The sequence below is a fragment of the Varanus komodoensis genome, unplaced genomic scaffold (assembly GCF_004798865.1).
Source record: "Varanus komodoensis strain SLA01 unplaced genomic scaffold, ASM479886v1 scaffold41, whole genome shotgun sequence".
Lineage (NCBI taxonomy): Eukaryota > Metazoa > Chordata > Lepidosauria > Squamata > Varanidae > Varanus > Varanus komodoensis.
Window position 1 is genome coordinate 737,621 of NW_025335954.1, and position 24,107 is coordinate 761,727.

At 46.3% G+C, this 24,107-nt stretch overlaps 1 protein-coding gene across 1 annotated transcript in view; it reads left to right on the forward strand.

Annotated features, from left to right (window-relative positions):
* Window positions 1-4,238: 4,238 nt before the first annotated feature.
* KRT80 (keratin 80) overlaps window positions 4,239-24,107 on the forward strand; it is a 38,901-nt gene continuing 19,032 nt past the window's right edge. The window contains exons 1-2 of the mRNA XM_044443113.1: window positions 4,239-4,439; window positions 16,765-16,979. Coding sequence (XP_044299048.1) covers window positions 4,239-4,439; window positions 16,765-16,979 — 416 coding nt within the window. The remainder of the gene's footprint in view (window positions 4,440-16,764; window positions 16,980-24,107) is intronic.

The following is a 24,107-nucleotide window of genomic DNA, read 5'->3' on the forward strand; positions in this document are numbered from 1 at the left end:
GTCAGGTGTCTTTTGTTCTGTCAGCTGCTCATTGAAGGAATTATTTTTCTAAATCATCTTTCACCCTACTTGCACCAATTCTTATTAGTGCTTTAGTGCAAGTGCACATTAGTGCTATTGCACAGCTGAGAGGTTGAGCAAATCCACCTATGCACATGAGTGTGAATTAATGCTAATAGGCTTCCCCCTCCAAGTGAACAACCAGCCCCCAACACCATATCTCTGTGAGTCAGATGAAGCCAATCCACTGTGAAATGTACTGCGTGGGTTCTTAGAAGGCTGGGCTCATTTGAATCCAATGTGGATTTCTCCATCATCTCTACTGAAAGGAGTCGATAAACAAAGAATGGCCACTGTCTTAGTCAGCCTGCAAGAATGAAAGGCCTGAGTTCATTTCTGTCTAAATATTATATACTGAAGGGAATTTATCTGATTGTGCTCCCTGATCATTACGGTCAAGAATGGAATGAAAAGAAGAAGAAAAAAGCATTTGCACAGGCTAAGAAAAATGAAGGGCATGGAAAGTATTTAAATATTCCTATTCGGAGAGGAAGAGTCAAAGAAAAAGTGCGTGTATGAAGTTCATGAAGCTGGAAGGAGGAGAATGGTGAGCAGAGGAGATAACAGGTTGTAAAAGAAAACAAAGACAGAACTGAGAGGATTTCTCAAAGGAGGTAGAAAAAGTGTAAGCATGCAGTCCATCTTGATTCCATACAGAAGAATCCTTTTTGCCCCAGAAAAGCTTGAGGAGGCCAAAGGAAAAACTGACCAAGAAGACTTTGGAGGGTGACAACTGAGGCAGCAAGAAAGGGAGATGTTGGCTCAGAGGGCACAGTTCCAGCCAAAGAGGAGCTGACTGAAAGAAGGAGCAAACATAGGATACAGCTGTTGCCTTCCTCACTTCAGGATTTGTAAGGAGATGCCTTTGGGGCAGGTAAATTCCTGTTGCAAAGGGCCAGGGATATGATTCAGTAATTTTTGAATGAGCCAGAGATATAAAGCACTCATTTCTGCCGAGTTCTCGTAATGATAAGCCACACTTTTCTATGTTCAGCTTGTCTACAGTTTCATCCTGATCTTGGCCTTCTAAATCCTTATCAAAATGGCACGGTAAACCTCTGTTGGAGCGCAATCAACCCTTCATTTTCCATTTTCCACAAACCAGAATGTGAACTAGAAAGCAGCCGTGAAGTTACCCTTTGCCCTCTTTGGCCCACAAAGTCCTAATGATTCAGTCTTGTTCACTAGGAGATCCTTGGAAGTATCAATTTGAAAAGCCATGATCACGAAGCAGGAAGCCTCCAGACATCCTTCCCTAAATTCCACTGTGTTTTTGTGGGTGCCAAGCCACAGATCAACATTGTTCAGAGAACGCATAACCACAACACATCTGAGAGGCACTCATTCATTTATTCATTCATTCATTCAAGTCAGACAATTCAGATCTTTACACTGATGGTTTATTAATTCTAATCAGATCAAGATGGCTTTGGACCAGGCTTTTCTTTTTGAAAGAAAGGCCATTCCTCTCTCTGATTCCTGAGCAAGTTCAAACTGGCAAGCCAGAAAACATGATCCCCAGTGTTGTTGTCAGAGAATAGAACAATAATTAGTATGGCACATAGATCAGTGCTGGTTTTTTGGAAACCTACAAACAGCAGCTAGGGGTTTTCAAGGGGTCTTTTTAACACATGCCACACAACATCTGGGGGATTGGCTCTCACTCTGTCTCAACAATACACTTAATAGCTGTTTTCCTTTTAAACGTTTGTTAGCCATCTCCTAAGGCTTGGCAGATATTCTCCCCTAAATACTACAGCAGTGCGGTGAATGTAAACAGACAATTATGTATTATTTTACTACAAAAAGCCAGATAGAGAGGAGATTCATTTACAGTTGCAACACACACTTATGATTCCATCTACCCTTCCATTTATGCACGATCAGCCCCTTTGATAACCTTCAAGCACTTTTTTTCCTGTGATGCTCAGTATTTACCTCCCCCACTTTTACAAATCTCAGGACAGCACCCAGTGCTATCACAGCCCTGATGCTGATGACATTGTGCTAGCACATCCCAGAATTACTTCACCAGCATTTACTAGGAAAAGAGAAAAGGTGGTGATCCAACACCACAACTGCACTACCAAAACTGGATGGCAAACTGGATGGGACCGCTCTTTCCCTCTGCTCGGCAAGTGCTAACAGCGTTGTGCTAGCATCGGTCTATGCCAGTGCAATATCATTAGCACTTGCACTGTGGCAGCATTGGGTACTGCCCTTGGATTAAGGTCGCCGTTCAGTCAGAGTAAGGCCCAAGACCCATTGATTTCCATAGGAGGTTACTGTGTGCACATGTGCACAAGACTGTAGAAACCAAACTCATATGCTTAAGAGTAAAATGGTACATTTTTCAGCCAAAATATTTCCCCAAACCCCAAAACACCCCTTGCTTCCTTATGTTTATTCTGTAAAACTGTGGCGGCCAAATGTTTGGGAAAACATGCCAGAAGCCAAAACCAAAGTCTCATTTATTTTTATTTATTTACTTAAAAGGGTTCTATACTGTCCCAAGCTTAAAAGTCTCAGGACAGTTTACAGCAAATGTATCCTTTGGGGCAGCCCTCCCCACCCTTATGGGCTCCAGGCACATTTGGTCTGCAACACCCAGAACTCCCTGTCAATGACCCTGCTGGATGGGAATTCTGGGAGTTGGGGCCCGAATGCCTCTGAGGGCCACCAGGTTAGGGGAGGCTGCTTTGGGGGATGCACAGGAGTAGATTGATTTGATCACATTGGTATGGTGCCCCATATCCCATGGGGTTGTCTGGGTGGCTTGCAACAAGATTTGATGCAGTTTTGTCTACTTTACTGAGCACAGGGATCAGCAGCACGGGAAAGACAGACTGGTGCTCCAGGCTAGTTCCCCCTAGCCCTGCTCAGGAATGACACGAAGCCTTCATTCCTGCACTACAGGTAGGAATGAGCAGATCATTCCCTTTCTTCTCTGTGCCTCCTACACATGCCCATTCATAAGGCAATTCTGTCACACTGCTACATTCATTTGTGCCAGTGAATAAATAAAAGCCACAAAAATCAGAGTTTCAGAGTTTGAGAAAATATATATTTTTGAACTGTTTTCCTTCAGAGTGATTTTCTCTCAACATAACCATTTTCAAATTTACATGATTGCCAAATACTCATTTTAAGTGCAACTTGATTAAAAAAAAAAAAGCCGAAAAAACGTTTTGCAGCATTTGCAGAAGTGCAAACTTTGAGGAATGCCTGGCTTCCGATGATCATGTTGGCTTGGGAGGTGTGGACTGTGTCAGTCCTTACTGGATAGGCTTCAATTACTCAAGCCTATTGAACCGCGAGTTGATTATCCATGCCTTAAAATGAATTAGAATCATCACTTTGTCCCTTAGCATGCCTGAAAGATGCCACTTTGTCCACTCCACTGCTTTCATCGGGAACTCATAACCACTCGGATGAACTATCAGCCAAAACAAACAGCTGTTTCTCATGTCACTTGGTGCCCAAACTGACTGAACAGGAAATGCAGAATTGCTTTTTAATTGCCGCATAGTTTGCAGTTATTTGGATGCACCCCATTTCTGGTCATTACTGGAGAAACAGGGCCTCAGTGGCCTTAAATATGCTACTTAGGGTTTCCTTCTCCGGTGTGATGTGGAGGAGCTGCTTCCTTTCAGACCTGGCTCTAACCATTTAAGGCTAAGGACGCCTTCTCCCTCCTCCTCCAGGGTGCCTGCCGCTGGATGCGAGTGAGTAATTTTAGGTTTGGGCTGTGTTCCCTTGTTTTGTTGTTCCTCGTCTTCTCGCAAGTGCCTGTGCGCTCACCTCACAAACAAAACTACAAAAAAGAGGAGGAAGGGAGGGAGCGAGAGAGAAAGCCAACAGGTTGATCTGGATTACATCAACAGTCACACCCTCCTCGCTTTATGAGCATAGCAGAACAGGTGTTTGTAATTCATTAGCTAAACCGGGCTCAGCACAGGCAGGAATCACTTCGTCGCTCCCCAACGTGCACCTCGAGAGTCGCAGTGGCAGTTCGCGCTTGCTCGGATCTCCACAGAGCCACCATGACAAGCCACTCCAGGGACTTCGGCAGCCTCCGCAGCAGCCGCTCGCCGACATCCCCAGGCGCCTCTTGCACCACGAGGAGAGAGCGCTCATGCTCCCCTTCCTTGCGCCGTGGGGCCTGTCGCAGCCCCACCATGGGTGACACCAGCAGGAAAACCTTCAGCTCTTCAAGCTTCACTGGATATGGCCACCGTGCTTACCCAAAGGTTTCCGTCAACAAACGGCTCTTAGCTCCACTGCATCTGGACATTGACCCCTCCTTCCAGGAGATCAGGAACAAGGAGAAAGAGGAGATAAAGACACTCAATAACCAGTTTGCTGCTTTGATTGGGAAGGTAAGATAAACCTCTCAGTGTGGACCAAAGACAGGCTACGGCCTGCTCGCTCATGAGAACATGCCAGATGGCAGATTCAGGGCCTGGCAGATGAGACAAATTGATCATATGATCTTCTGGTTCGGGTTCTGGTTCTGGTTCTGGTTCAGGAATCAAAGTGTCCAAGGCCAGGCCTGGTGCAGGCCACAGGCTTTCAGTACAGTGCTTTGCTAACAACCTGGATCTTATTTCTAGTGCTTTACCCTTACAAGTGCTGAACACATGACACTTGTGAAATATCCTGTCCTCGGGGTGTTGTGTGAACAGCCTTCCTCTGTTTATGGGGGAGAGATGGTAGCCAATCATCAGGGTGTGTTTTTTTCCTTTAAAGAAATAAGAATTGATGTACCCTCCAGCACAGGAGACTAAAAGTGCATGGTTTCAAAGAAAAGAAGAGAAAAGTTGTGAAAGCGGTCTGGCAGAGCCTTGCGGGTGTTTGCCATGTTTTAAAAGCTAAGCGCTACATGTCAAAAAATATACACTGAGATGATACTGAAGAGAATGAAAGGGAAAACAAACTTTACAAAGAAAAGGTTAGAAAATTGCAGACATGGGGAGAAGTGCTGTCACTCAGCTTTCAATATTAAAGGCATTATCTAATGAGCATTTCATGGATGCAGCCACATTCCAGATTATGCCTGCAAAGCAAGGGGCATGCTAACTGGAGAGGAAATTCTGTCTTCTTAAAGAAGAGGGGAATAAATTTCTAAGGTTTTCCAATGAGTAACTGTCTTTTGACTTTAAGCCTCAAAACACAATCACTGCAATTCATTGGGAGAAGCCACAAGAGCTAAACTAGTTCAATAACTACAAACTTTCAGGGTGCATCTGAGTGTTAAATTTATTTGCAATTTACTGCACCTGTTTAGCTGCCGTGGCTTCCCCTGGCGATGTGTGGGGATTTTGTGAGCCGCCCCGAGGCTTTGTTGCGATGGGGGCAGCATAGAAATGTTTTAAATAAATAATAAATAAATATTTTGTTGAGAGGGTGGATATTTCTCTTCTAAGTCTTATGCCCCCAGCCCCATAGGATGGTTAAACAAGTGATCAGCCAGTAGGATATTTATTGATTCAGTGATTCCATAGGAAGAATGAAGTCTTTCCCTCACACACTAGGCCTCTTTCCCACGCTTGGCTAAAGCTTGGCCAAAGCTTGGCCTTGTTTGGGCCTATAGCTGATAAAATAATTGCTGGACTTAAAATTCTGCCCATCATATCTTATTTTAGAGGAGGGATCCAACTAGCCTGAGTCCTAGTAGAGCCAGTTCCGTCATCCAGCGTAAGCATGGTTGGGGCTCTGCCAGGAGGCCACGCTTCAGCAGGAGCCCTCCTCCAAGCTGCTTGTCCACATGTTTCTCACTCGCCTGTCCAACAGGCAAGGGATGACTATAATGAACAGGTGGATGAGCAAGAGCAGCTGGAAAGCTAGATCCATTAAAGGGGAGGATCCACTGAGTGGGTCCTGCCCGGCCGCCTTTGATAAACCATCAGCAGCATGATCAATCACAGCAACCAGAAGCAGAAGTTGAGCCAAAGAAGGCAATACAACCCATGCGCCATTAACACAACCATCCAGTTGAACAGCTGAGTAGTTATCTGAAAAGGCAAATCAGTGCCATTAGAAGCCCGAAAGAACAGCACCACCTTGGCCTGATACCAAAAGATAGTAAGAAAAGTGTCAAGCAAAACTGACTGGGGAGGGAGTTCCACAATTTGGGTGCTACCACGGAGAAGGCTGCCTCTGTTATGCTTTATTTGCCTGTTTTCAGACGTGGGCAGCACCTTGAGAAGGGCCTCAAGGGAAGATCATTGGTAATTAACAAGTCCATGTTGGACAGTGATGGGCATTTTGTGGCCCTCCAGCATTCTGGCCTACAATTCACACAATCCTTCACCATTGTCTATGCTGACTCAGGCCGAAGGGGGCTCTAGGCCAAAAGATCCAGAGGGCTGCACATTGCCCACCCCAGAGCAATCTTTCATACTATCATGTTCTAGGCTGTCCAAGGGACTTAAAGGCACAAACTGGGACCTTAAATGGAGGCTGGAAATGAGCTGAGAGTATTTTTACTACTGACCCTCCATTGCTTTCTGCAGAATAAGCTTTAGGCATTCATAGCCTGCTATAAGTTCCTGCTTTATTTAGCACTTTAAGCAGAGAAGGAGACTAAAATGTTGGAATAAATAGCCCTATATTTGACTGAAGCAACTGCCTTCAGTGGTTTGAAGACGAAATGTCACTGCAGTGGCATGCCACACTAACTTCCCTCTCAGCTCCCAACAAATGAGGAATTGTCTTGTGTACTAAAACTTCACGGGGAAGGCAGTAGTTTGTTTTCAAAGTAAAATGGTTTGACTACCCAAGGCAGGTTGCTGCAAAGCCTGCATGTTCTGTAAACAGATGGTAATCTCCTGAAGGGTTGCTTCACCAAAGTGTCTAACGTAGGCAACAAATGCCAATCCTGTTTTTAAAAAAATAAACAAACAGAAAATGACACACACGTTAGTATCACTGTGATTCAGTACTGAGAGACACAGTTTATTCCTTAGGTAGGTGATTACTACAACCACTGTTTCTGCCAGGCAAGTGCTGAACAATGAGGTACATTCTCTGCCCAGAGCATTCAAATGTGGAATATTGGGCACAAGGGCAACTTTGATCCAGTCTTTGGAAATGCCAGCCGTAAGAATGTCAGCATAAACATTTTACATTCAGTTCTTGGCTGAAGAAGAGGTAAGCTGGGAACTGCAATGGCTTGATCCAATGGTGTATCAACTTTGTCAAGGACCCCTCTGGTTCCACAGAAACCGATCAGAGATTCCTCTATCGGATGAACAATAACGCAGGGCAATGTTCCTTGCCCACTCCTACATGTCTTTCCCTGGAACAGAAAGCCACAAGGGAGAGTGTCCATGTACTTCTGGCTGCTCTCTCAGTTCACTGAGTGGAAGGAGGCCTGGCCACCACACTGCAGGCAAAGAATGCCCAGCCTTCAACCCTCCCAGAATCCTTTGCCTCTTGCAGTAGTTTTGTGGAAGATGTACCAATGTCCACTGGCAGGCAAAGCCATGTGGAACATTAATGGGTGTAGGCCTAGCAGTTTTTGCTACATGTCTGCAAAAACTGTGGTCACCAGTCCTCAGTCTCTCTCTGTTCATACAGTAGCCATCAGAAAAATGCATGACAGTTTTCTCCAACCTGGTCCCTGCAGCTGTGAAGTGCTGGGAGTGTTAGCAATTGGGTTACATACAGAAATGTGATCAGGGTTTAAAACAAGAACAACAGATCAGTGTAAAAATGCGGCAGCTCCCATTGTTTACAACCAAGTAGGCAATCGCATCTGGAGGGTACCAGATTACAGAAGCTGGTTGCCTGCAGCGTGAAGTGATTGCACTCGGAGGTTCTGTTTGCCATCTCTGCTTCATGGCTACGGCTTGTGGGAAGCAGGCAAACTGGACACAGGGAGACCAGCTCATGCCTCTTTCCTAATAAATGATTCTGGGTGATCGGGAAAGCAGCACAGCCCCTAGGACTGCTGGCAGGAGAGCCGCATACACCCCCAGCCATCTCTTCTGGAGAGCTGAGGTCTGGATCCCAGCCACTTACATCATAACTTTTGGTGTGCATGCCCTCCCTCAGAGAAAGGAGCTACCAGTCTCTGGCCTGAATGGTTGCTATTTCCATGACTGCAGCAGCAGTTCCTGTGTTCCTTTGTTATGAGCTGGACTTTCCAGCTCTGTCTGAGATCAGCCAGTTTGCACAGCCTGTTTCCACATGAGCTTGGCTGGGTATGTCCAGAGCAATTTCAGTACCAAGGTGGGTGGCAGGGAAGGTGGGGGGAATGACGTGAAAGTAGGAATATTTCCAGCAAGTCTGTTGTTTTCAGCCACAGCCCTCCATGGGTAAGATGAGGATTCCTACTACCAAACTTTTCATGCAGCTGTACCGGGAGAGAATGACATAAGAACTGTAAAACAGTTGCACATTTTTTAAAACTGCCATAGAAGCCATTTATTATAATAATCACAGATGCAAACTGCTTTATGATCCAGGGCCAAGCATGAGTTGCTCCTTTGCCAAAATTGGTTGTGGCGCCTTGGCTGAAGTGACCTTGCTCAGTGTTAAGTGCCAAGCAGAAGGGTCATTTAACCTTAGCCCACACATGTTGGGAAGCTGCTCCCAGTGCGGCACGACAGAAAACCTCTTCCGAAGCCTTACACCTGTAGTGGGGAGCCTGCAGTGCTGCAGAGGCTATTGGACTCAAATTCCCATCATTCCTGATCATTGGCTATGTGGTCTGGGACTGATGGGCCACATCTGCAGGGCCTCAGAAACCTGTGACTTGGGCTCCTATCTTCCCCAGGCAAGAGGGCCTTTCAAGCAGTACTGCATTTCTGTAGGATGGAAATGGTTGGTGAAATTTTGCCAGGCTTGGATGCCAGTGAGAGGTCGTGGTCGGGCACATGGTCTGTGTGGGTGTCATCCATGACAGCCAAGCAATCTCTAGTTCAATCCACGGTATCTCGCATTTACGGCTGCACAAACTCATGTTCTCCAGATGTTTTAGACTGGAGGGCACTGGGACCAGCCCCAGCCAGCACTCCGGTTTTCTGGAATTATACGGGCCAGAACTGTAACCTAAAACAGCCGGAGGAGCATCTAATTCCAATCATTCAGACCACAGATAACAACTTCTGTGGCTCTTCATAGGAAGCCTTGGAGATGCACTTCCACCCAGAAAATACACTGAGCTAGATAGCCTAGTACTCAGTTCCATATAAGGCAGCTTTGTGTATTCAGAGGAGCATTTAGGGAGAGTTTTTAATGCCAGGGTTTGGCATATGTTATGGCTGTTACACCCACATCGTAAGCCAAATGTGTAGTTGATCAGCGTTGTATCAAGTTTGGGCAAGGATTAGAATGTCACAGTCTCTAAATAAGGGCATATCACTGCTCAGTCATCAAAGCACCCAGGAACTCGGGAGAACTCACAGTGTTATGCCTGATGGGTCAGCCAGTGGCAGGAGCACAGCCATAGATGGCTGTGGTGCCTCTGATGCAGGCTGCCCATGAAGGGTCCAGAACCTTCCGCTGGTGCACAGCGTGGCAGCTACACGGTTCGCAGGTGCTTAGTGTCAGGACACCTGTCCTGGAAGAGCTGTCCTTGTTGTCAGTCATGTTCTAGGCTCCGTCAAGGTGTTGGTGTTAATCTTTAAAGCCCTCCTTGACTCACAACCTGGCTATCTGAGTATTAAAACCTTCAAGAAAGGCTATCCTGAGGGCCCCATTATCCTCAGAGGCCTGTCTGCTGAGCACATGGGAAAGGCCTTTCTCCTGTGTTGCTTCCAAAATTGAAATGTGCTCCTTCTGCATTTATTATCAACATTCTTACAATGGACCCCCTGTCCCTTGGCTTTCAGAAGGGGTGCAAAGAAACATCTCTTCCATTGGACCTTTTAAATAATGCTATTGTTTTACTGTTTTTAATGGCCTGGTATTTTATGACTCTGTCGTGTTATTGCTCTACATTGTTAGGCATGGCCTTGACGGAATTTAGACAAAAGGAAAAGGATACCCAAAAGTAGATGGTATATAATGTTAATAAATGTCTTGGATTCACTCGCACACACAGCTCCAACATTTGCAGTGAAACCAGTATGGATTAACACTTAAAATCACAGTGTTGGAAGACTCCCGTTTCTTTCTCTTTGGTCATGTGTTGCTCTTGGCAATTTTGTCACTCTCTCCAAATGTGTGTCTATCTCTTTAACTGGTTGTGGTTCTGTACTTGTTTCCTTGCCATTCTTGTCCAAGGCCTTGCTCAATAAGGTAATAATTTTGCCTGTGGCCTCTAGATGCAATATAATAAGATTAAGAAGAAGGAGACTCTCAGAAATCTCTCCTTAAGAGTTCATACTTTGTTCCTAACAAGCACTGGAATCAACAGCTGATGACAGTAATTAAGCTTAGGAAGAGGTTGCCAAAAGAGGGGGTGAATCCTTGATCAAGTGCAATTTTTGGATAAAGAGCAGCAGATGCTCTTTAGAAAGATAATGCTCTAAACATAGGTTAGAAGGCTTGTTATCAAAGCTGCTTGAGCTATAGCCAGTAACTGAGTGAGAATGGACTATATTTGAGGAATGTGGAGAATTTAAAACAAACAAAAAGAACCACCTCACATAGGAGGTTTGCTCTGAAGTTTATAGGCACTGCCAATTGCTTTTGTTACTCAGTGGCTCTGTAAACCTGAAATATAATCTGTGAAATTAATGGGAAGATAGCCAGTGATCTGCTTTCAGAGGTTTATACAATGCCTCTGAATGCCTTTGAATTGCTTGATATTATTTATACATCTGCAACCTAGTATCTTTGGCCTTGCTTTCTCCTTGGAGAGCAAAGAAACTTGAGAAAACTAGAGGCGGTTTGGCAAAGTAGGACTGTGCCCCCAGTCATTTTACCTTCGGGGAGACTTGGTAGATGGATTTTGATTTAGCCAGACACAGGCAAAAGCCTGCCTATAGCCCCACATGCCAATGGCCCACAGCTTCCGGTTCTGTCACGGCAGGCCAGTTTCCACTTGTTTCAGTTTATAGTGAGAATCCACTGACGTCTGCCACGTTCAGCCTCTGTTCTGCTCTTCTCATACCATCAGTAACCTGCATCAGGTTGTTTTGTGGCTGGCTGCAAGTGCTAAATCGGGGCAGAAGACCTTTAGATGGGTCCGCTAATGTGAGATGTATTCCCTCTACCATTTCCTCCACCACATATATGTAGAGGCTTCCTGGGCAAGGTGGGATTTCTCTCCTTTGTGCTGTGGTGTGGGAAAGGCACAGAGCAGCAAATGACTCTCCGTCTGTTTTATAATTTCTCCAAACTGCCACACAAGCGAGGGAAAGTCCATCTCCCAAGCCCTCCAGCAAGAGCAGAGAGCTAGCAAGAAAGGTGAGTTGTACTTCACATGCAGGGAGCTTAAGACAAGCATGTGAGAGAGAAACCCCTGCTATTTCTTAATTCGTATTATGCAAGGGAGAAAAATCCCCTTTTCCCTACCAAGCCAGGCCATTTGGAGAAGGGTAGAGTTTTTCTTGAGGTTTATTATCTTGATCCAAACCTGAACTTAAGTGAGTCCTCCTCTCTTGCAAGCCTTTGAACACATCCAAGGGAGAAAGTGTCTGATTTTTCTTCACATGCAATTCAGTTCAGAGAAAGAAACAGCAGCAGAAATGCCTGCTTCTTTCCCACTCCAGATTGCCATGCAAAAAGAGTCTGTCAGGGGTGGGGCAGGTGTGCTCCCCACCAGAGGACAAGGACACTCATTGCCAGAGGACCAGGGGCTTGAAGAGGTGGTGGATGGAATCACGGCACGCATTCCTGCCCTTCCCCTATCATTTGCACACACATGTACCAATTCACAATGTGTCTGCTATCTTAGCCGTGATGCACTGGAGACCAATGGTATCATTTGCTCAGCAATGATGTCATTTGCTCTGGAGAGCCTTTTGTGAGAATCCTGTGGAAGACTTGCAAGTGTGACTCGAACACTGGTACTTATTCCCCTGCTTGGCTCTTTTGCTTGAGAGGCTGAGCCTCAGGGGGTGTTCAAGAGCTTCTGCATACACTCTGGGTTGAACCAGCCACGATTCTGTACCTCCAAGAGCAGTGGCTTATCCCTTGTTATAGCTCCCCTCAAAATGGAGTAGGACCTCCCTTGGTAGTGTTGTTGTCCTCTGTAAGCTCACTGTGAGGTGACTGCAGTCCCCTCACACACTGGGGCAGGACTTTCTATCCCACCACGATTGCCGCACATTCCAGCGGCTTGCAGGGTGGGCTGATGCACGCATCCCTGTGTGCTCAGAGACGGCAGGCAACTGACTCTTGCTCGCAAACGACTGCTGAAACAGACCTTTGATATCTTTCCTTTCTGGTCCTTTTACATTCTTTGCAGTCCTGTAATGAGATGGGTAAAAAAGAGAGATGGGTTGTTTCCTTGGCACAAGTCCAGAACTTGTTGAGGAAAGCATGCCTTGCACTTGCAAAAGATATTAGTGGAGACGCTTGCACAGACACTTCTGGTATCATATTCTTGGGCAAGATTCTCACCACATCTCTTGAAGTCACCATGTTGGAGGCTTTGGGCAGCTTCCAGTCACAAGATTCACATGGGAAAAGGTGCCCTGTGTGTACCATGAAAGGAGGAAGCAATGCAGTTAATTAATGTTTTTAAAATCTTGGTGGGGGGGGGGATGCTGCAAAGGTTTGTTTGGTTGGAGGGTTGTTTTTACAAGTGCTTTGTAAAATATTGAGTATAAAAGCAGATATATTAAGGGAGAGACAATACATCCGTCTGATACAAGCAAGAATACAGCGAAAATAGAAGAAAATATTAATGTTGGGAGAGTCCGACTTTCATTCCTGGAAATTCAATAACCAATCAGTTTGAATCCACCTTTATATTTGGATATTGGTGGTGGACATGGGAGGGATGGGTCAGATCCTCGTGACGTCAAAAGTAGGGAAGTGAAGGGATCCGTACTGGGGCTTGGAATCCAACAGATGGACTCCTGCCTGCTTGGTCAGGCTGTGCATCTGGGTTCCCAGTGGGCATGCCCAGCATTCACCCAGCGCTCATCAGGCACCCCCATGCACACAACCACTGTGTGAGCAGTGCAGCCGCTTTGTCCCTGAAACCACAAGAGAAAGTGAAAAGGGAGACATTCCCCTTCTCTGATATTCCTAGAACCAAACGGGATATCCAGTGAAGCTGTTTGGTGGGAGATTCAGGACAAAGAATAGGAAATACTTCTTGCACACAGAGCATAGTTAAACTATGGAATTCACCTCCCCAAGATACAGTGGTGGCTACCAATTTGCATGGCTTTCAAAGAGGGTTGAATAGATTCATGGAGGAGAAGGCTAGCAATGCCTACTATTCCTGGAGGCTCCATGCTGCCTCTGTGTGCACACCTGTGGCTGGAAAGCATGGGCGGGAGGGTCCTGCTGATGGGTTTGCTATGGGCAACTGGCTGGCCACTACATGAACGGAAGGCTGGACTAGAGGGACCTTCTAGACCCAGCGGGGCTCTTCTTAAGTACCTGTCTGATCATATGATGGTAACTAGATAGGTTCTGTATGCAGATTGTGCTGTAGAAATCATGAATGATACAAACGTTTTGATGGGGAGGGGCATGGTTCTGCAGCTTGCTAGGCTTAAGACAGACCACCAGGCATCCTTGCCAGGACCATTAGACTCTTTTCATTTCACACTCCCTCACTGACCCCACTCTGGGTTAATTTTTGTTATTTATTCTGCCTCAGTCTGTCCCCCACCCACAAAGCTGGTGGAGGGAGACTTGCACAAGTAGTGAATTTATTTATTTATTTGTTTATTTTTCAATTTATATCCTGCCTTTTTCCTACAAAGGGCTCAAGGCAGCTTACATCTCCTCCTCCATCTTATCCCCACAACAACAACCCTGTGAGGTAGGTTGGGCTGAGTGTCTGCGACTGACCCAAAGCCACCCAGTTGGCTCCATGGCCGAGCGGGGACTGGAACCCAGATCGTCTGAGTCCCATTTGCATGCTCTTAACCACTACACCACACTGGCTCTGAATTCACCACACTGAATGCAAACGTGGTTGTTGTAAGTGTCATTGTCATCACATACAACAGCATCTGTAACTCTCCAAAATCGCTTTTGATTCTAGTCCTGCCTATCTGGGGCTCCGGCCATGGGCCACTTCTGCTGTGTGGATGCTAACAGGTTGCCCTGGAGCAACGCAGAGCTCAGCAGGGAACAGGTTCCACACTCTGGGGAGGGGTCCCCTTCTGCACAACTTTGTGCGCCCTCCTTTGCTCCATTTTAGCTTCCACAGAATCTTTCAGTGGGGAATTCCATAAGGTGTGTATTAAGTCACTGGATCTGACTTAAAAGGCTTCAGAACAGTTGCCTGTTTATTCAAAGCTTGTAAAGTTTTTTTTAAAAAATCAAACCTAACTATTTTAATCAAACCAATCAGTTCTCGATGGGCAGGAATGGTAGCTCAGTAGTTGTTTTCTTAGCAAAGCAAGATCCTGTGCATATCAAGTTCCCGTTCACAGCATCTGTTCTGCGTGCTGCTGCCAAATTCGGGGCATTTGTACGGGAATACATTTCCATTGATCTCAGCAAGGTTTCTGTGAAAATATGTCGAGGAAAGAAAACTCTGTTCTCCTTAGGAAGGGGTGCGCTGTTTGATTCCGCAAAAATGCACTTCCCATGGTAACCACTGTGAGGATATTTGCTATGATCACTATTTTATGCAGCAGTCTTGAAATGCACAGCCAGTGCTGGCCCCAGGTTTCGGAGGGTCCTTGGTCAAGACACACTCTAAGAGTCCCTTCCTTCAGGGAGCCTAACTGCTTACCAGCTTTCTCATAAACTGCCCTTTCTCCTCGCCTACATTCTCTTCACTGCTACTATGCAAATACTCGACAGACATTTGCTAGGCCCAGACGGAAGGGTCAGAAGGTTTTAATTAGGCCCGGACACCTCCTGCTCCTCCTCAGGTGTCTGGGGCCCAGGCGATCGGGGTGCTAGGCCCTGCTTGACCGTGGAAACAACGGGGTGACTCTGGGCCAGTCGCAGACACTCCACCCAGCCTACCTCACAGGGTTGTTCTTGTGAGGATATGAGCAAAAGCCACAGGAGGGGAATGATGTAAACCCCTTTGAGTTCTTTAAAAAGAAAAGGGTGGGATATAAATCTAACAAACAAGCAAATAAATGGCCTCTGCCCTGTGGAACTCACCATCTTAAATTCAGCTCAGAGATGGTGCTGAGGGTAAAGAAGAGAAGGGAGTGGATTCAATTTAGTAACTCATAAAGAATTTCGTCTCGATAGGGGGAGAGGACAAAGGGACTGTGACCTGGACTTCATGGAGAAGGTGGCTTCTGAGGAGAGGCTTGAAGAAAGAGAGGGAGAAAATATCACCATGATGTTCAGCAGGGCCATTCTAGGCATCGGAAGCACAGAGAGAGAGATTGAGAGAGAGAGAGAGAGAGAGAGAGAGAGAGCGAGCGAGCAGAGGGCAGAGGGCAAATTCCAATTCCATACTTCCTAGGTAATTGTGTAGTGCAGAACACAGTCATCTGTTTTCCAAATGTTCCAACACATGCCTTGGGCCAAAACATGTATCAGAATCATTATTAGAAATGTATAATTGGGACACTGTGCCTTTAGGCCGCCATCCTATTCCTATTGGAATCCCATTGAATTTAAGGGGACTTATGTCTGAATAGGTGTGCATAAGATTGTGCTGTTAGAACTACATATTTCAATGTGACTTAGTATGTGGTTTTTGGGGACAGGTTCCTCTTTACCTTGGATATAATGGGGCAAACTCAGGATGGAATTTAGTTATGAGTAAACATATTTGAAAGCAGCATGACCCAGAAAGAGACTGATTGGCCCAAACCTAAGCAAGCCCCAGTGCACACAGCGGGATCACTTGCAAGTAAACATGACTAGGATTGCACTGTAAGTCTGCCACCCTAGGCATATTTACCTGAGAGGAATGTACAATTGTGCTGGAGAACCTTGATGTGTTCACCTCCAAATGAACTCCATGTGGTTTGCTAAGAGCTGTCCATGCAACTTGGCACGTGCTGTACAGGTAATGTACAACACAACACCCTCCAATGAAATAACCATGCCATAGGTGAGGCATTTGATTATTTGCAAACAGACAAACCATTTCCCCACCCCAACCATCCAGGGAGTTGGATGTTTAGCACTGATAACATTTGGGGGAATAGTTCATGCCATGTAGCAAAACTTAGGCGCCCCATTGCTGGGTGCTGCAGCTACTGCCTTACTCAGAGGTGGGGCAACAACTTGGCAGATATAATTCCAGCACAGCAAGCAGTGGATGGGCAGGTCTCACAGCCAGCATCAACCAGAGGAATGGCTGCACCAGCAGAAAGCCACTGACAGGAGCCCCATGGCAGAGAATGGGGCTTCTGCTCTGCACCACTGCAATCTACTTGCTTGTGGGCCTCCCATTTTGGCTCAGACCAACATGGTGGTGAGAAAGAGGAGGGGCAAATAGCACTGCTGCTCTGCCTGCCCTTCAGCAAATGACAAGGAAGAGGATGGGCAGTCATAGTAGCTGGGAAAGATGGTGGTGAGAAGGTAGATTCACTGATGGAGGGGCTCCATGAAGGCATCTTGCCCACAGACAGCTCCATGAGGTCTGGTGACTGCTGTGGTCTCATCAAACTCTCTCTGCATGTTTACCACAAACAGGTCCAGAGTCTGGAACAACACAACCAAGTCCTGCATACCAGGTGGAACTTTCTGAAAGAACAAGACCACTCCCTTTCTGACTTAGACATCAAACTCCTCTATGACCAGTACATGAACAAACTGAGCCGCGAGGCCCGGTCTATCGATGTCGAGAAAGAACAGTTGGACTCAGAGCTTGATGAAGTGCTAGAGGCCATGGATGCCTTTCGGAACAAGTAAGTGTCTCCTCTTCCTCTTCCCCTCCCAGGTATTTCTTGTTGCACAGATTCATACAAGCATTCTAATTTGATTCCAGGGCAGCATCAAGAGTAGAGATGGTTTGGCACCTGCCAAGTCCCTGCACCCTCACAGGGGCCCGTGGACAAGCGTTGCTGTTCCTTTTCCCCCAGCAACCTGCTTGTTCACCTGCCTCTGGCCTTGTGGGTGGGAGCGGAGCAGGAGCAGCCAGAGACGGTGGTGATAAGAAGGGAGACTCACTTGGGCAGGTTCCCACTGAAGAAATCTTGCCCGAGGGCCCTCCAGAGCTGAGCTGATTACCTCTAATCCGTCACGTTTCGCATAGGCACCACAACCTTCAATAATTATATCATGCACATCATAACTGTATTTACTGCAACAACCCTTTATTACAAAGCAGTGACTTTAGTCTGAGATGCGGAATTTCAGGAGTGCTTATTAAAGGAAAGCAAGCTACTTTACCTAGCGCTGAGAAAATGATTTTCAGATGGGCCATGGGTTGCCATATGAAGAACTGATCAGCAATGTCCTCCTCCCTCCGTTAGCTCCTAAAAGTTCTCTTGCAGGTTTTGTAGGGATGGACAAATCAGTCTGTTGCTGTTCTGTTGCTGCAGGGTCAATTTTGGTGAAAAATCTGCCTATAGTCACTTGTTTTTTCCTGTGCTGCAGAACCATCCAGAAATGAAAGACTACATTATTGTTCATCAGATTCAACACTCTGTTCATTACATTTATGCTGGGGTGGTGCTTCGCAGTGAAATCCTGGCACAGGCACGCTCCTGCAGAAAAGAAGGGTGCAATCTCGGCCATCTTCCCCACCCCCCACCACAACCAGCATGATCGCGGCCATCTCCCCACCTTCCCGAGTGGAGAGATGGCCATGATCGCAGTTGCATTTGTGCAGGAAAGACATGTGTGATCATGGGTGCGCTCCTGCAGGAAAGACGAGTGCAGCATAGCACAGCCGCAATCACGCGCGTCTTCCCTGCACAAACGTGACTGCGATCGTGGCCATCTCCCCACTTGGGGGCGGGTGAGGAGATGGCTGCAATCTTGGTGACCACCCCATGCGGAGTTCGTGACCCAAGTCAAAATTTTCATGAAATTTTTGTTCGCAACCCGATTTGGTCATGAACCAAGGTGTTTGTGAGCCAAGGTACCTCTGTAGTTTTGCATATCATTTCCCGCATATCCCCATTTTTATATACCTCATTCCCTCGTATAGGTGTTTTCCATGCAACTTCTATTAGTGTATTCATTTTTGTATGCAATCTTTGCAACGTTCATTGAAAATTTGGAGCACTGTGCAGTCTGAAGGGTAGCTCTACTCTGCTCTGAATATTAGTCTCATATTATGAAAAGGGCCATCCATCACTAAGTAGAACAGCATGTGGTTTTCATGTGGAAGGTCCCAGGTTCACTTCCCAGCATCTCCAGGTAGGGCTAGCAAAGAGCCCTGCCTGAATCCCAGGGGGGCCTCTGCAGTGTCAATGCTACTGGGATGGATGGACCAAGAGTCTCACACTGTATAAGGCGTGTACAGTCCAGGAGGCAGACCAACCAAAATCCTCCACCATTGCTATTTGGAAGAAGTTGCTTTGTAAACCTGCAGTGATGTTTTGTAGGCACCAGTGTTGCTGGGCTAAGTAGAGCAGGAGTCGTGGGGACCAGGTCCCCCTCTTGTGCCACTCTCCCCTTTGGCTGGATCCTGTGAACAACTCCCAGGCAGAGCAGAGCACAAGCCTGGATTGCCTCCAAGGACATTTGTGACATTATGGTGCCTGTAAGAGATCTGTCCCCTTTCAACTAACAACTGCCCCCCTCCGTTTAGACTTACTTAAATGAATGATGTCATTAACATCAGGTTGGTTTGTTGGCTTGAGTGGTGGATTGTGTGTTGGTTGAAAAGCCAAGTACAAAGTTCAGCCAAACTGAAAAGAAACAGGAGAAGCCAGAGGAGCTTTATGTATAATTATGTGAAATTTCAGTATACACACACACCCTCCCATCTCACTTGTCTATATCTTTTCTCTGTGTTCCTTTCTCTATCCTGCCCTCTTGTACTGTCAACCTCCCATTTAAACCCAAGATTATAATCTCTATTCCCCTCCTACGTTCTTTTCCTTTGCAGCTTCCTGGCATTCAAATTCCCTTCCATCTGACATTCATTGTTTCTTTCCTCTAGGTACTTGGCAAGTAACTTCTTAAGTCACAGATCCCTGTCTGGCCTCCCTTATTCTTCTGCTTGTCTTCAGTAATGTGTCCTCTTGTAATTAGACTGTAACCTGCAGGCTGGGCCTTTCTCTCTCGTTCACTCTCTCCTCTAATCTTCACACTGCACCCAGCAGTTATAGGTGCCTGAGAAATAATAACAACAACAGACCTGCCTATAAATACCCTCATTAGAGGAGGGACACAGATGCAAAGGTGGTGGCCATTTACAAATGTTTTCAGATTCATAACCTGGATAAAAGAGGCAGTCAGTTACCAGAGTGGTTACTGGGTGATTTGGTGATGGCAAGGGAGAGCGATTTCCACCCCCAGCAGTCCTTCTCTGCTTTAAAAAAACAACAACAACAGTATACAGGTTTTTCAACCTCACTTATCCCATGTCAGTGGTTTCATTGTAGGAGTGGTCTGAGCGCCTACAACCACTCAAAACCATAGTAGGAGCTTTTCTTTCATCGCTTGCCGCAGTCTGGATGCCACCTGAGTTACATTCTGCCCAACATGACACACGTTATCCCTCAGGCCCCAGACCTCAAAAGGGAAGGCTGCTGCAGACCTCCCTAAGAAGGCACATGCGGTTGTGCTCACTCAGCCCTCATTCTTCTCCAGGGCCAGCATTTGTGGCTGTTGGATTGGGCCAAAAACAGACTGCAGATGCCTGATGGATTCCTGAAGGATGTTGACAGTTGATAGGGGGTTGCCTTTTTACTGTGGGATTTCAAAACACCTACCTCAGGGATGTTCAATGTCTTTCACCTGAAGGCTGATTTTGGAGATCTCGGGCCCCATGTCCCAGTGGTGACACAAAAATACAGCCTATCTGAACTTCAGTGGAAAAGCTGGGAAGGTAGCAAACTGTAGGCAGTCAGGAGAAGGGAGAGGGGTCAGAGGGAGGGAGTACAGCACCTAAGGAATCCCAGAGGGCTGGAGTTGGCCCATGAGTCCTGCTCTGACCTGTTTGTTGCTACACACCTCACTTGTGTAGCTGAAGACTGACAAGTGGCCCATCAGCTGCTGCAGCTTCAGACCATCAAGCGTCTGGAAAAGCTTACCACAGATCCACGTGGTCCAGCAGCCTCTTTAAGGGGTGGTGTCTCATGCAGACATGCTCTTTCTCACTTCCATGGTATAGATCAGTGATGGCAAACCTTTTAGAGACCGAGTGCCCAAACTGAAAATCAGAATCCACTTATTTATCGCAAAGTGCCAACAGTGCAATAAGACCTGAATTTGCTGACCACCAGCACAAGGGGCAACATTCCACTGACCACCAGCTTTTGGCCGGCCCTGAAAAAGGCATCTGAGGGTATTTCCTACCTTCTGCTGAAATCACAACGGGTTGTGCAGACTCGAACCGGTGACCTTTCAATCAACCAGCCCAGCAGCACATTAGTTTAAACCACTGCGCCACTTGCATCCCACTAAAATCACAGTCCATGCAAATCCCTGGCCGCTCACTGACCGGCCATGCAAAAGCTCAGTGAGTCTTGGCTAAGGAGTGATGTCTTTGTCTGGCGCCCTTAATCTTTCTGAATATGTGCATGGCTGCTGGGGTTCTGCGTGCCCCTTTGGGCACACGTGCCATAGGTTTGCCATTACTGGTATAGGCCATGAGACTGGAACATGGAAGCAGGAATATATGGAACTACTCTGAGATTTTTCAAAAGTCTTACCAAAATGATGCTGCTTTTCTTCAAAATTCTTCTGTTGTCTTGTCTGGGGAAGCATTCCAGATTTGCTTTATTTCCTTTACATGAAATTGTGTGCAAATGTAATACAGGGGAATAGGCTTTGGAGAGACAATTTGAAGCTTGCCCAGGGAACTAGTTCTGTGGGGTTTTAATTGGGATAAATCACCTTGAAGTCCTTGACTGTCAGGATCAGAATCTGTCTCAATTCTTAAAAATCCAGCCACCTGGATGGTCCCACAGATATAAAAAGCCTCTCCCCAATTCTTTATTTTCATTTATCTTGAGAGGATTTGATCAGTTTTAATCGACTTAAGGAAATGTGCCAGGATACAGCTTGAAAACCTTGGATATATATCGTCAGACATCCACCAAAGTAATAGGTCTTTCATTATTACACAACAACTTTCCCAAGGGAAGTAACAACATTCACAAGCAAAAGTAGAAGGAGCCAGCAACAGATGAAACTGTGGTGTTTAAGCATGTGAAACTTCCTTGTTTCAGTATGTTGTTGTTCTTTTCAGGACAAAAACTGCAGGCTAATTCAAATGTTTCCTCCAAAGGCCATGCAGCTGGAACCAACTCTTAAGGATTTGACCTGATTTCACCTGAGCATGAGCACTTTTTCAATTGGCTTGTAGTGCTTAACCAACACTTCTGATTTAGGGATGCCATAAATACCCATGATTTCCCATTCCCAAGGTTAGACTCGATTCTATCTATTGATTGATCAATTGATCAATCTATTGCTCAGCCATCTATCTGATTTATATCTCGCCCTTCCTCACAAAGGATAGCTAACAGCTTCTATTAAAACAATACACTACACTGAGAGCATTAAACTCGTGCCTCTAAAACCACAAATATGTAATAAAGTGCAAGGAAACCATCAACACGATCAAATTTGTTGTTGTGGAGACGCAGCTTTCATCTTACATGCGCCAAGGATCCCATTCACTCACGTTGGTCGGTCGGTTGCTTGCTCTGACACATGCTAGAGGGTTGCCTTACCTGACTATCCTTTATGACGGCAGACATGGGACCATGAGAGGAGCCATGCTGGATCAGGCCCAGGGCTTCATCCAGTTCAGCACTGGGTTTCCACCGTGACCAGCCAGATGTCCATGGAATGTCCACAAACAGGACATGGGTGCAGTAGCACCCTCCAGCCCACGTTCCCCAGGAACTGGCATTCTTGCCGCCGAGGTTCCATGTTGCCACTGATAGGCTTCCCCTCCGTGAATTACTCTTTTCTCTTTTTTAAACTGGCTGCTTTGTTAGACAACACTACTTCTTGTGGTAGCGTGCTCCATAATTTACCTGTGTACTGTGTGAAGAAGTACTTTCTTTTATCTATCCTGAAACTCCCATTATTCAGCTTAATTTGATGAGAGAGAAAGATGTCCTCCTCTCCGCCTTCTGCATCATTTTATACACCTCTATTGTGTTTCCTTCTTGCTTCTTTCCTACATTTAAATGTTCTTCTTCCCCTGAGCTTTCCTGCTGCAATTGCGTGATACTTAGGACCTATTATCTATCCATCCTGCAGAGTCCGCTGGTTGAGTTATGGCCCTGTCAACAAAGCCATAGTAGTGGAGCCTTACAGGCAAATGTGTTGTGCCTGTAATTAATGCACTTGTATCTTTCCCCATATGTTATCAGCATTTGTCTTCTCTTTAATCCTGACTTATCAGCATTTCTATAATTAGGCTAACAAAGAGAAGGAGATCAGGATCAGGAATAGCTTTAGGTGGCAGGAAAGTGAGTCTTCTTAGATCAGGCCAGCCAAGGGCTGCAGCCTGGGCATGGAGCCCAGCAGCTGCCCTGGCTCCTTAGGAACCCAGAAAGCATCTGTGCAAAGTTCTGAGCTGGAATGCAGGCAGTGCGTTCTGGAGCTGGACCTGCCGGGAGTACGTGCCACCAGAGAACCAGGGATTCTCGAGTGTGCCAAAACGATCCAGCATTCAGTATGAAGTTCACCCTTGGCTCACTCCCATTTTCAATTTCACTCTAGTTTGTGACTTGTCCAAATAAGAAAAGGTACACATTTTAAAGGGGAAAAGTGCAGATATCTTGAACATTTTTCAAAAAATATACACTTTCTCTCATTAACTAAGGCATGAGAATGTGTTTTGGTGGGGAAATAAGTGTTTCAAAATGCACGTTTTAAAAAAAAGTTGTGCTTTTTTGAACACAATCTCAGCTTCAGGAATTTGCAGACTCCCCCGTCCCCCCCCCAAAAAAACCCCTCCAGCAAACAAACAAAAAACTGCTTGTGTTTAGCCTTATAAACAAGGCCTGTTTGCTTGATTTGATTTGCAAACAGAAACAACATTCTACAGTGAAAACTCACTATGGGATGTCTGCAAATCTGGAGAGCATTGGCATATTTGTTGATAACATTATTTCTGGAGGACTTGGCCATCTGTTCCTGGAAAGCTAGGGAGGTTTTCTGGACTGGAAAATAAGCTTGACATGGGCTGAAAACCTTAGAAAAAGCAGCATATTGGAAGTACAGAATTTCCATTAAGCAAGAGTTAATGTGTTATCCAATGCATGCCTGTGCACAGTCACTTTTATTATTTAAAACGTGCTGGCACATTGCCATATAACCTCAACCCTCTGCATTGCTCATCCTAGCCCTTCACACGTGCTTCCCCGGTGAAGATTGCCAGCTCTTGCGGGTGGGAAGGCACATTCCACCTGACTCACCTCTCTCATGCAACTCCTTGATCCCAGAGCGCCTCCCCTGCAGCCACCCACCCCTGGCTGAAAGCACGTGGCTGGCCTGAGTTGCTTTGGGCAGTGTGCTCTGCCCTTCCACCAAGACAGGCAGGGTTGTGTTGGCTGCCCCGCTGCCCCACCCCCTTTGGTACATGACACTGCAGTGCATCGATTCTTCTCTCTGGGTGGGCTGAAGCCAGAAAGCACCGGGAGGAGGTGCAAAAGAGCATGGAGCAAGATCAGGGCTGCACGGATGAGGCGGGCTGTAATTAAGCATAACATGTGTATCCTGGCTGCAAGTCAAACATTCCAGCCCAAAGGGCAGGAAAAACCAGAAGAACCAACCTTTTGCTATCGACCTTGTAATGGGCCTTATGAAATAGGTAGCTCCCAGGGTGGAGAGGAGGTTCTCTCATCACCCATTCTGCATTTGGAAGAGTGGCTTCTTCTCTAAGCTGCAGGCTG